Source organism: Dendropsophus ebraccatus, chromosome 1 (genome assembly GCF_027789765.1).
Source record: "Dendropsophus ebraccatus isolate aDenEbr1 chromosome 1, aDenEbr1.pat, whole genome shotgun sequence".
Taxonomy (NCBI): domain Eukaryota; kingdom Metazoa; phylum Chordata; class Amphibia; order Anura; family Hylidae; genus Dendropsophus; species Dendropsophus ebraccatus.
The window spans coordinates 142858543-142872654 of NC_091454.1; the positions used below are offsets into that span (position 1 = coordinate 142858543).

The 14112-nt window shown below is 43.2% G+C and overlaps 1 protein-coding gene across 2 annotated transcripts in view; it reads left to right on the plus strand.

Annotated features, from left to right (window-relative positions):
• VPS13C (vacuolar protein sorting 13 homolog C) overlaps positions 1 to 14112 on the plus strand; it is a 212683-nt gene that overhangs the window by 120200 nt on the left and 78371 nt on the right. For both annotated transcript variants that reach the window (XM_069980827.1, XM_069980821.1), the window contains 6 exons: positions 1566 to 1696; positions 1799 to 1955; positions 2042 to 2121; positions 7747 to 7806; positions 10629 to 10794; positions 11541 to 11654. In XM_069980827.1, coding sequence (XP_069836928.1) covers positions 1566 to 1696; positions 1799 to 1955; positions 2042 to 2121; positions 7747 to 7806; positions 10629 to 10794; positions 11541 to 11654 — 708 coding nt within the window. The remainder of the gene's footprint in view (positions 1 to 1565; positions 1697 to 1798; positions 1956 to 2041; positions 2122 to 7746; positions 7807 to 10628; positions 10795 to 11540; positions 11655 to 14112) is intronic.

Below are 14112 nucleotides of genomic sequence, written 5' to 3' on the forward strand. Positions count from 1 at the left end.
AATAACCCCAAGCTTGATAACCTGTCCTGGTACTGTAACCCACCCATTCCCTTAATGACCTTTGTCGCCCTCCTCTGCACCCGCTCTAGTTCAGCTGTGTCCTTCTTATATACCGGTGCCCAAAACTGTACACAATATTCCATGTGTGGTCTGACCAGTGATTTATAAAGAGGCAAAACTATGTTCTCATCTTTAGCATCTATACCTCTTTTGATGTATCCCATTATTTTATTAGCCTTGGCAGCTGCTGCCTGGCACTGATCACTAAAGTTGAGTTTACTGTCCACCAATACCCCCAGGTCCTTTTCGGAAGTAGTTTTACCCAGTGTTTTATTATTTAGCACATAACTGTATTTATTATTTCTATGGCCCAGGTGCATAACCTTACATTTATCCACATTAAACTTCATTTACCATTTCACCGCCCAAGCCTCTAGCTTCTCCAAATCCCTCTGTAATATGATATTATCCTCCTCTGTACTGATTACTTTACCCAGTTTAGTATCATTTGCAAAAATGGAGATTCTACTCTGTAGCCCCTCAACAAGATCATTAATAAAAATATTAAAAAGAAGTGGACCCAACACTGACCCCTGTGGTACCCCACTAGTAACTAAAACCCAATCTGAATATGTTCCATCAATGATCACCCTCTATTTTCTATCACACAACCAGTTACTTACCCATTTGCATACGTTTTCCCTGAGTCCCAGCATCCTCATTTTGTACAGTATTGTATTGCCCCCCAAAAGTTATACGAATCACCAATATACACTTATTACAGGAAAAGCACATGAAGTGTTTTCTACCCTGAACTTACTACTGCATCAAGGCTTCACTTCCTGGATAACATGGTGATGTCACGACCCGAATCCTAGAGCTGTGCGGCCTGTGGCTGCTGGAGAGGATGATGGCAGGGTGACACTGAGGGACACAGGGCACTGGAGCTACACTGAGCATCCCTCTGCCATCATCCTCTCCATTAGCCACAGCCCGCACAGCTCTGGGAGTCGAGTCGTGACATCACCATTTTATCCAGGAAGTGAAGCCTTGATGCAGTAGTAAGTGCAGGGAAAAGGCACTTTATGTCCATATCCCGTTATAAGTGTATATTGGTGATTTGTATAACTTTTTGGAGGGCAATACAATACTTTAATAAAAATTTCCAACGGCGTTCTCCTTTAAAATTGAAAAGATAAATTGCTGTCACTAGATTTTTAATCCCTATAAGAGCCGCTTCCTTGTTGATACTCAGTTCTCTAATGTAAATCTATTTTGAATTTGCCACCGGAATAGGCTTCCTAACGCCAGTACCCCTTCCCACCAGAATATAACTATACCTTATGAGACAAGCTTCCTACTGCACCTCCAAAGCCCCTGTCTCCATGCTGGAGTTGGAAGTTATGGAGATGTGGTGGGAAGGTCTCTCTCATATGGTATAGTTGGATGCCATAAAGAGAACGGGCATTCAGAAGCCTATTTAGATGCTGAATTCAAAATAGATTATGCACAATGATTTACTGAAGTGACTTTTTACTTATTTTTTATATAATCTTTTTTGACAGAGATTGTAAAATCCAAACAAGGAACTGTACATGCCATGTCTGCTAAGAAGGAATCTGGTGAAATCTCAGAGTCTGAATCTGTAAACTCCTCATCTGATCTGAGTCTTCTAATGAACTTTGAAATTAAAAAGGTAATATCACAGTAGTAAAGAAATGTCAGACTTTTACTTGGATCATGAATTTTACAGGTAAATATAGTCACATAGTATAACAGGTCTGTTCTCTTTGGAAAGGTTGTGGTCCAGCTAATGAAGCAGGATAGAGGAAATGCTCCCCCTCTCCATATTATTCAGGCCTCACAACTTGGAGCAGTAACACGGGTGGGAACCCATGAAATGACAGCAGCTGTATATTTACAAAAAATCAGCATGACATGCAATGAGTTCTCAGGTAAGGATATAAATACTGAATATCTCATTTCTGACCATAACTCAACAGCGTTTCTTTTCTTTCATTTATGTTTTGTGCACCCACAGGTCCCACAGGAGGGCCCCTGCTTCTTATCAATTCTTCTGATGACACCAAAGAACATCTTCTAAAAATGGAGTATATAAAGGTTTGTAGGGGAATTTCATTACTATTATCAAAAAAGGGATGATCAACAGCATAGGGTCAAAATGATAGGAATCAGGGTTGGATGCCTCACCAGATCCAATCAGAAACCTCTGGTGTACCTTTCACAGACAATAAGATGCAATGCAGTACATAAAGGTTTTTTTTTTTGTTTTTTAATCTACTGGCATTCCACGTCCATAGTCTTAACATTGTGCAAAGTATGTGTATGTATATATATATATATATATATATATATATATATATATATATATATATAAGCATATCTGTATATGTGTTAAGGAGGTACACCGACAAAAAATGTATGCTGCAGAATCGTACCTTTCTTTTCCAGTTCTAAAACCAACAAGAATCCATTTACTGTATTTTGGGGATCTTACTTCTGTATTTCCTGCTTAAAGCGCAACTATAATTTAAGTGACCAAAAAATTCCTCAAATAAAAAGCCCACGTAATACCCTTTAAAAAGAGCCCTAAACTGTGTTGAAAGCTTGTGTGGTTGCTGAGATATCCCCAGTTGTTCGGCTCAAACAAATAAATGAATTTTTCTTCTGGCTGACAGAAAGTGGGCGTGGCCTATCCCTCATCTCCCTCAGTGCACACAGCTAGCTCTACAATGAATCAGCGGGTTGCTGGTGGAAGATCAGGTGATGGAAGATGGGTGATCTGTGAAAGCTGGGTGACCTCTAACTGGCAGAAAGAGTTAAAGGGAACCTGTCACCCCCCGTGCCGGGGTGACAGGCTCCCGACCCCCGCTACAGCCCCCTATACTCATCTGATCCCGCCGGGTCCCGCTTCTGGATCCGGTCGGGTCACGGAGATATCAGCCGCTGCAGCCCGACGCACGCGCTGAGAGATGATTCCAACGCTCATAGAGAATGACTGAGAGTCCTTTTGCATTCTGCCAGAGTACCCACCCATGTAATTCATCCCCCTAACCCACTGTTATATGTACAGTAGGGCAGGGCTGGTATATGTACAGTAGGGCAGGGCTGGTATATGTACAGTAGGGCAGGGCTGGTATATGTACAGTAGGGCAGGGCTGGTATATGTACAGTAGGGCAGGGCTGGTATATGTACAGTAGGGCAGGGCTGGTATATGTACAGTAGGGCAGGGCTGGTGTATGTAGGGCAGGGCTGGTATATGTAGTGTAGGGCGGGGCTGGTATATGTAGTGTAGGGCGGGGCTGGTATATGTACAGTAGGGCAGGGCTGGTATATGTAGCGTAGGGCAGGGCTGGTATATGTAGCGTAGGGCAGGGCTGTTATATGTAGCGTAGGGCCGGGCTGTTATATGTAGCGTAGGGCCGGGCTGTTATATGTAGCGTAGGGCAGGGCTGGTATATGTAGCGTAGGGCAGGGCTGGTATATTTAGTGTAGGTAGGGCTGGGCGATAATGGCCCAAATCAATATCGCGGTTTATCGTACATGTAGCCGCGGTAACGATAAATTGAACGATTATTATGACACGCCCCTTTTAAAAGCCACACCCCTTTTGAAAACCTCATTTTCTGATGGGAATACAAACGTGAATTTATTCCATATAACAATGTGCAGCAAACTTCATAAGTAATACACAACATTTTGGCATCTCCTACGCCATTTTCAAGTGCCACTTGAAAATGGCATAGGAGATGCCAAAACGTATATTACTTGTGAAGTTTGCTGCACATTGTTATATGGAATAAATTCATGTTTTCACGTTTTGTATTACCATCAGAGTATTTTTTACTAGCTGACTCTTTACATCTGCTGGCACCCACAGTTCGTTTAGTGTGCTTCCTATATTTTTTGCTCTATCTATATACAGTGTGTATATGTATATATATATATATATATATACACACACACACACACACACACGTGTGTGTGTGTATGTATGTATATATATATATATATACACACAGACGGATAGATAGGAGACAGATAGGCGATAGACATCTATCTATTTATTGCCTATCTATCTATCTATCTCCTATTTATCTATCTTCTATCTATCTATTCATCTATTATCTATCTCCTATCTGTCTGCCTATATCTATCTGATATCTACCCCCAGTCACTGTCACGTGCTGTTCTGACCACCCCCCCCTCTCCCGCACATACTGTTGTTGCAGGGGTCAGGTATAGGTCGGCACCTCCATGCTCCACCGGGCACTGCTCTCTCTCTCTCCCGCACAGGAAGGAATACTCGGCGCCCTGTCACTCAGTGTTGTAGCACATATATCTGCCGGCAGCATCACTGGCAGATCGTCACATATGGCTGCTTCCAACACTGCCAAAAGATAACGGGACGCCGAGGATTCCTGTGCGGGGACAGAGTGCGGTGCCCAGTAGAGCAAAGATGTGTCGACCCATGCCTGACACCAACTGTATGTGCGGGAGTGGTGGGGGCAGGGCACTGTGTAGCTACCAGAGAAGCTAAGAGAAGTGAGTGAGCCGCCCGGCTGCAGCAGCGCTGAGCACACAGCACGCCAGTGCGCAGCCTGTCAGATCTCCAGCCTTCCTCTTTAGGAAGACTAAGGGCCCTATGCCACCGGACGATTATCGTTTGCATGATCGTTAACGATCTCAAACGACCGCTATTGCAAAAGACCTGAAAACGTTCACTCATTTCCATGGAACAATAATCGTTACTTATGATCGTAATTGCAATCGTTTTTTCTTCGGTATTTATTTGCTATTGCGTTCGTATCTATTGCGAACGACCGACAATGTCTTATTCAATGCAAACGTTTTGCGAACGATAAAAATAGGTCCAGGTCTTATAAAGCGATCAACGATTTCTCGTTCGGTCGTTAATCGTTAACTGCATTTCAACCGAACAATTATCGTTTAAATTTGAACGATTTAACGATAATCTAAACGATAATCGTCCGGTGGAATAGGGCCCTAACTGAGGGAAGCAGAGCATGCAGCCGCGGGGTGAGGAGGAGGAGGGAGGGGGGAAATACCGCAGATACCGTCCTGGCAGGGTTGAGGTCTGTTAACCGATGCCACAGACGGTATCGGTATTTTGACGGTATACCGCTCAGCCCTAAGTGTAGGGCAGTGATAGCAGATAACAGTGTGCACATGGATTATACATGTTATTCACATAAGTCTCTGGTGGTCTCTGCTATGTTAGGGAGGCAGCAGGTGTCCTGTACCCACAGACCCCCAGCTTCCCACTCCTACCTCAGTGTGGAGTCGGCAGCACTGCATCCCCACTGAGCAGGAAGTAATGGAGGCTGAGAGGTTTGCTGTGCAGGACAGGCTGAGGCTCGGGGCAGGCTGTCAGTAGAGGTGGGTGATGGCCCCAATATTACTAATTGATGTACAGCGCAGAGTACACCACCCGCGGGCGGAGAAGGGGGCGGGGCTTTCTGTCTGGGGGCGGGGCTTATCAGGATATTCATTTGTGTGGGGCAAATTAATGTCCCGATAAGCCCCGCCCCCGGACGGCAAGCCCTGCCCCCTGCTCCAGCCACGGGTGGTGTACTCTGGGCTGTACATCAATCAGTAATATTGGGGCCATCAACCATCTCTGCTGACAGCCTGCCCCAGAGCCTCAGCCTGTCCTGCACTGACTGCAAACCCCTCAGCCTCCACTACTTCCTGCTCAGTGGGGATGCAGTGCTGCCGGCTCCACACTGAGGTAGGAGTGGGAAGCTGGGGGTCTGTGGGTACAGTGCACCTGCATAGCAGAGACCACCAGAGACTTATGGGAATAACATGTATAATCCATGTGCACACTGTTATCTGCTATCAGTGACCTATACTACATATACCAGCCCTGCCTTACACTACATATAACAGTGGAGGGATTACAGTGTGAGCTGCCTGTCATGTCCTTGCTGAATGAGAATCCGTACATAGAGTATGGATCTCCAGGGGGGCATGGCCAGCAGGAATGGACAAGTAATGCACAGGCAGACAGAGGGCTGAGAGCACATTCAGCCACATGTATTAGAAAAACTGTTCATTTTAGATTATTATTGTATATTGCAAAAATTCTTAAAATGGCCTTAACTAACTAAAACTAAATGGTCAAAATATTTTATAGTTACACTTTAAGCAGTTTCCAATCTGCTGCCGGCTGTACATCTATACGTGTGAAAGGAGTTCAACAGCTGACAATGTCTGTGCAGCCCTTCCTGCGTGATTATCGAGCTGTTTAATAGGTTTGGTAAGCAAACTAGTGGAATTCTATTTAACCCCTTAGCGACCCATGACGTACCTAGTTCAGTCAATCTGCAGCCGGGCAGTGCCTCTATTAGCTGGCGTGGGTCCCGTTGCCGCGCCGGCTAATTAAGCATTTCAATGTAGCTGTCAAACCTGACAGCTGCATTGAAGTGCTTTGTATTGCACATCCCTGGTGTCTAGTGGGACGGATCTCCCCCCTGCGATGCGATCGCGGGGGGGAGATCCGTTCTTCTGGCCAGCCCGGGCCTCAGCGTCGGAATGATGCTGATCCCGGCTCGGCAATAGATTGTTATGGCCTGCAGCAGGCCATAGCAATCTATGACCGATCTAATCGATCTTTGCTGTGTATATACACAGCATTGATCTCTATGAGAGATCAGTGCTGTCTATATACAAGTCCCCCAGGGGGACTTCTAATTAATGTAAAAAAAAGTAAATAAGTGTTTTTATTAATAAAAAATCCCCTCCCCTAATAAAAGTCCAAATCACCCCCCTTTTCCCATTTTACAAATATAAATTAATAAATAAACAAATAAATAAACATATTTGGTACCGAACTATTAAATTATCACATTCCCGATCTCACGCGGTAAACTGCGTCAGCGCAAAAAAATCCCAAAGTGCAAAATTGTGCATTTTTGGTCGCATCAAACCCAGAAAAATTGCAATAAAAAGCGATCAAAAGTCGTATAAGTAAACATCATGGCGCAAAACATGACACCTAACACAGCCCCATAGACAAAAGGATAAAAGCGCTATAAGCCTGGGAATAGAGCAATTTTAAGGAAATATATATATATATATATATATATATATATATCATTTTTTTTATTTTTTTTTTTTTTACAAGCCATCACATAATATAAAAGTTATACATGTTGCATATCGTTGTTATTGTAACAGCTTGAGGAACATATATAATAAGTCAGTTTAACCCCATGGTGAACGGCGTAAAAAAAAAATACCCTCCAAAGAAAAGAAATGCAAAGTACAATTAGTGGCGCAAAAATAAGGGCTCATGTGGGTGTCTAGGTGAAAAAACGCAAGTGCTATGGCCTTTTAAGCACAAGGAGGAAAAAACGAAAACGCAAAAATTTAAATTGGCCCAGTCCTCTAAGGGTTAACTTGTGATTTATACTGCTACACTTTATTTATTGCTATATTACAAGATAAAAAAAACCTTACAGTATGCCTTTTAAATAGTCTATTCTGTGTAGCGTTTCCTGCATTTGTAGTTTTAGGATGTGTTTAATATAGACCTTTAAGAGGTAAATTGATGTTTATACTGCCATCTTGTGGATTTTGCTAGTCTCAATAGAACATAGTACTAAAAGAAACAATAAAAAGGATTCCAGAAATTTGTGGACAATCTGTAACCTTCAGTTTGTCAGTTCATTTATGCACTTTTTTTATTATTATTTTAGGCTGACAGCAATGGCCCCAATTTTAGAACAGTTCACGGCAATACTTTGCAGACTTTGAGTGTAAGTATATTTGGATGGTATTTTATAATTTTAAAAGATTTGTAGATAACTTAAAAAAAAATAAGTAGCTATGTGCCTAGAGCTAGGGGATTTGTTAGATTGTCATTATGGAGTTTTGATTTAATTGGCCTTAAAGGGAACCTGTCACCCCCCGTGCCGGGGTGACAGGCTCCCGACCCCCTGTTAGAGCCCCCTATACTCACCTAATCCCGCCGGGTCCCGCTTCTGGATCCGGTCGGGTGACGGAGATATCAGCCGCTGCAGCCCGGCGCGCGCTGAGAGATGAGTCCAACGCTCATAGAGAATGACGGAGCGCTGGACTCTCCTGTCATTCTCTATGGGTGTTGGACTCATCTCTCAGCGCGCGCGCCGGGCTGCAGCGGCTGAGATCTTCATCACCCGACCGGATCCAGAAGCGGGACCCGGCGGGATTAGGTGAGTATAGGGGGCTCTAACGGGGGGTCGGGAGCCTGTCACCCCGGCACGGGGGTTGACAGGTTCCCTTTAATAGGTGTCTTCCGGGGGAAAATTGATCCCGGGGGCATTCACAGCTTAACCATCATTAACACTTAGAAAGTGTACTTACCCATCAAAGATTATTGTAGTCCCTTATCACTGAGGGGTCTATACCTGGCTTCCGTACAGAGAGGCAATACCTGGCTGCTCAGGGGGCTCTAACTGGCTACAAGGGGGGGCATAGCTAAATGCAAGGGAGTATATGTGGTTGCAGGGAACATACCTGGCTATAAAGGGGCATGCTGTGTATTGTGGTGTTTAATGCTGCACAGTAAGATACAGTTTGTATAACTGTGTATGTAAGAACCAGGGCAGTTTCTAGGTAATTTTGGCAACAGGGCGAATCTTGATAAGTGCCCCCCCCCCCCCCCGACCTCTCTCAGTTCAGCCGTGGGGAAGGAAGGGGGGCTTTAAATGAGATTTGGGTTTCTAGGAAGAAGCAGTGTGTGTATTACAGCATGTAGCTGGAGTGGGCAACCTTTTTCCTGTCGAGGGCCAGTCAGCCATTTATAAAATCATTTGAGGGCCGTATAGTGTGCATGGCAGTTAGTAGCATGGGTTGGCAGCACCCGGGGCAAGGCAAAGTATTGCTACCCTAATGCCCCTGCTATTGTAGTTAATCCTCTGTGATGCCCCTGGTAACTGCTGTTAACCCTCAGTGATGCCCCTGGTAGCTGATGTTAACCCCTAGTGATGCCCTTGGTAGCTGATGTTAACCCCCAGTGATGCCCTTGGTAGCTGATGTAAAAGGGAACCAATCAGGAAGAATATGCCCCATATGATAAGGAAACGTGCTGGTACATCACCCAGCACGCTTCCCAAACATGCCCCTGTACCCTCTGTGCCCTCCTTGATTACACTGTAATCTTTTCCAAAGTCCCGCGCTGTATGGTAATTAGCCCTGCCTAGCTACGCCCTGGAACGTGACTAGTTCAGCCCACCGTGACTACTTACAGCTAATTACCATACAGCGCGGGACTTCGGAAAAGTAAGATTACAGTGTAATCAAGGAGGGCACAGAGGGTACACGGGGATGTTTGGGAAGCGTGCTGGGTGATGTAACAGCACGTTTCCTTATCATTAGGGGCATATTCTGCCTGATTGGTTCCCTTTAACCCCCAGTCATGCCCCTGGTAGCTGATGTTAACCCCCAGTGACTGTACCAAGTAAAAAAATAAACATCCCACTCGCCTTTCCTCTGCTCCCACTCTGCCCAGGTCTGAGACGGTCTTCTCCTGCGGGCCGCGCACAATGACGTAATTTCATCAGGTGCCGCCTGCAGGAGAAAGAAGACATGCGCCGCTCTGCTAGGGAAGGAGTTGACACGCACAGCATCCTCCCATGTCTGGCAGCAGTCACATTTACAGACACAGGAGGATGCTCTGCGTGCTGGCTCCTGCCTCACCAGAGAGGTGCACATCACAGGAGAGCCGCGGGCCGCATCTGGATGTCTCGTGGGCCACGAGGTTCCCCACCCCTGGCATAAAGCTGTGTTGCACCCCTACCAAATTATGTTCTACTAAATGCAAAAACCTAATTCAGTGACTCACGGGTGATATCATCTTTGATCTGAGGCATCACTTTCCTTTTTTCTCTTCATGTGGCCGAGGCCTGCATGACACACTGTTAACAGGGCAACTAGACCAGCCATGGACTTTTGCTGCCTATTAAAATTTTAAAAAAATTGTAATCCAACATGACATAAGAAATGCTTTCTTACAGAGACCACTGGTTTATTATATCTATCTATACACATATTTGTAAAATTAGGTATTCTATGTCATCTTATATTTCTTAAGTTACCATTAACATTCTCTCCTAGTTTTGGCAACATCTCCGTATTACCCGTGTACTATTTATATAAATAACTGTAAATCTTTATACTTTTATACCACGAAAAAGCAAATCAAATAGTGTTTAAAAAAAGGGGGTGATGGGATCATACATACAGAATTGAATAGGGTTGTCTGGGCAAGAACTAAATCTGAAAAGTAATAATCATGCAACAGTCAGGTGACTTGCCCCCAGTCATCCTCTGATCTCTGCTTTTTCTGGATTTTGTTCTGCCCCAACTTCACACAACCTGGAGGAAGCGGAATCCAGCAACAGTGTCTGTGGGGGACCAGAGGAGATTAGCATGTTTGTTATTCGTTTACAATGTCCAGCAAGGAGCAAATTTTACTTTTGGCAGGACAATCCCTTTATGTGTTTTGTATTGTCAAAATTGGTCTTGAGTTCTGTTTTGTTCATTTTTTTATTTTTTTTATTTATATCAGTGCAACTTACGCATTGCTTCATTTTGCCAGTTTTCCATGACTTCACTTGATTTGATCCTCCACACTCAAGCGTTGTTGTCTTTAATGAATTTTCTGTCTGCTCCTGTCCCATCTGCTGAGGCCAAAGTGGCAGAAAAAAATAGAGAACAAAGACCTAATACAGGAGAGAAAAATGTGGTCACTAAATCAGATCTGGGTAAGTTTCTTAGAAAAGTTAATGAACTTTACTGAATCTTTACACTCTTTCTACTTTTACTGTTAAAAAAAAGCATTTGATCTAACCAGAGAACCCCATTGTTAAAATGGATGTTTGTCTCACCCATACTTCTTTAAATTACTGGACGTTAGATAAGTGTTGGTATCTAATATGTGGGGTCACCTTGCACCGTGCTGCCTAGAGTAGCTTATATCTGAGTAAGCATAGCAGGGTGGAATTGCTGCCGCTGCCCGCTCTCGGATACAGATTACTGGCTTCTGGCCGAGGTGCAGAGGAGCAGGGCAGGAGCTAAGCAAATGGCAGTGAGAGTGTGGGGCAGCCGGGCATAGTGCACCCACTGCTCTATATCTCAGGCACCTGTTTAGATTCTCTAATATATTAGATAGCTTAAATAAATAAATCTGAATTAATTATATCAATAAAGTCGCTTAAATTTTTTGATTAAAAATTAAAAGACAGTTTAGCTCTATGTTGTGAACTTGTTTAGCCCAGAACCTTACTCCAATTAGAAAACCATGTATGTGGTCTATGGAGAAGTCTTCTCTACATTTCTGTACACTCATCAGTGGATAGGTTGCTCAAATGTATTAAATATGCATTTATATATTTCTCTAAATGAGTCTTCTAAAGCAAAAAATACTTTGTTTTGTAAATGATTTGTGCTAACCATCTCACGGCTTTTTTGTTTTATTGCATTTGTAACAGTTTTGCCATTGTTTCTGCAGTATCAAGAAAACTCGAACAAGATGTCATTGACTTGAAGCTCGTCGCAACCTTAAATGCTTTCAATGTTTTTGTTTGTGATGAATTATGCAATATTGCTGATATTAGGATACAAGGTAAGTCCATCACAAGAAAGAAGGTTTGGCTTTCAAATCTTGTTGAGCATTTTTTGAATTTTATTTTTTATTTAGACGTTTAATATAAACATGCAATCAATATCATAGTAGTGTTGTTTGCTACATCCCAACTTAGTTGTGTCAATATGTTTCATATTGTTTAATTATGGCAACAATGTTATGTAATGCAGTTCCGACCACTAGTGCAGAGCATGCTTTTCTGTATAAGCCAGAAGTAGGTTTTCTGTCTAGGACTGTGAACTGCAGCCTTACATCTGCATCTATCAAATTCCTCCTAGCAGCTCTTAGGCAGCTCACCTCCTCACCAAGCTTGGCTCTACTTGTTCCTTTGTATGCCTCTTCATGTATATAGTTTTTCTAAAGAAATATTTAAAAAAATCGATAAGAGACAGGGAATGCAGTATTATAGTAATTAGATGGCGTTATTAACCCCTTCAAGACAGAGCCCTTTGATGCACAAAAGTCCAGGTCAGATTAATGCTATGTTCCTCCCCGCCTTCTAAGAGCTGTAGCGCTTTTATTTTTCCACCTACAGGGCTGGTTGGGGTGTCATTTTTTGCACCATGATCTCTATTTTTTATTAATATCATACTGGTGTAACAGGAAAAATTTTGATTGCTTTTTATACATTTTTTTTGTGATATATAACTCAATAAAATCCGCAATCCTAGTACGTTTTTTTTCCGTTTATGCCGTTCACTGTAAGGGAACAATAATGTTTTATTGTAATAGATCAGACAATTCCGCACGCTACGATATGTAATATGTTTATTTATTTATTTTTTATGGGCAAGGGGGTCTTTTAAACTTTTATTGGGATGGGGTTTATAATTGGTTTTTAATACTTTTTTACTCTTTTCTTCACTGTAAAATATGCAATAATTAGATTGCATATACTGATCAATGCTATGCCATAGCATAGCATAGATCATTGTTATCGGCGATCTATGTATAGAGCCTGCCTGAAAGCAGACTCTACACATAGATCGCTGATCCGACAGGACGGAGGTAAGGAGCTTACCCCCGCCTGTCGGCACATGCACGGCTGCGGGGATCCCAATCACTCAGTGACAGATGCTTGATCTGTCACTAAGCACCTTAAACGCTGCGATCGCTGTAGATCACGGCGTTTAAGGGGTTAATGAGAGTCAGCTGCGGGATTGCAGCTGACTCTCATTACCTCCGGCCCTGGACCCTGATGTGAACGGGATCACTCTCACTGCAGCGGTCCCGCTCACATCACGAAGCCCCGTCAGTGCAAGAACGTATCTATACATTCCTACTGCACGGGGTATGTGCAGTAGGAAGGTATATATAGAGATTACTGACAGGAAGGGGTTAAACACCCCTGATTCACATTGCCTGTCTCTGGTTGCACTGTAAACCCTGCAGTATGTTTAGATGTGCTATTTATTAAACAGACCGAGTTTTCTTAGTCACTTAACAGGGCAGGCATATGACATCAAGCATTTCTATACTGCGGTTCGATTAGGCCTCATTTAAACATTGTGTTTTTTCAGATCTGTATAAGTGTGCTATTTTTACTTCTTGATCCGTGAAATATGGTCCGTAATTGCTTCTGTATCTGCATTAGCAAAAATGTTGGAACTGGTAAAATAAAAAAAAAAAAGACTTCTGTCGATAATCTGTATCACAATCCGCACTAGCACATGTCCAATTTTTTGCAGTACGGATTGCAGATCCACAATAGAACGGACTGTGTGAGTAGCCAAATAGAAACCAATGGGCAATAAGTTGATCCGTGATTGCGGATCCGCAATTACGGACAACTTTGCGGGACGCGTGAATAAGGCCTTAAGGTGCCTTTATACAGATTTATCTGAAAGATTTTCGAAGCCAAAGCCAGGAATGGATTTGAAAAGAGTAGAAATCTCTGTCTTTTCTTCATGGTCTGAGGAGAAGTGAGAGAGAACAACTAAGTGACATCAGACACCCAAGTACACCAGTTGCTGGAAATGTCTGTGGAAACTCATTGTGTGGACCCCAGGACATTAAAGTTTCTGGTCATAAAAAAGTATGCTCAGTCAGTATAAAAGGGATCTCTGTTCTGAGCAAGGAGTGTTAGTAGATTTAGAGGCAAAAATTGGTTGGTGTCAGTGGCCTTAATAATTGCTCTTAGAGTGATACTGTCACCCCTGTTGATGGAGGTGATCTTCACAACAGCATCTTCCGGTAACCTCACAAGGGGATTACATAGCTGGACCGAGACAGAGCACTTACCTTTTACATATGATATTTTGTGCGTTGTGATCTATGGCTGATCATGTCAGACTAATCTCATTGATTTCTTTGATTATGCCTCAAAAGTGTTGGATGAAGGTGGTGCCCTGGATATCGCCTATCTGGACTTCAGCAAAGCCTTCAATACAGTTCCCCCAAAAAAACTGATGGAGAAGTTAGAGAAAATTGGACTTAA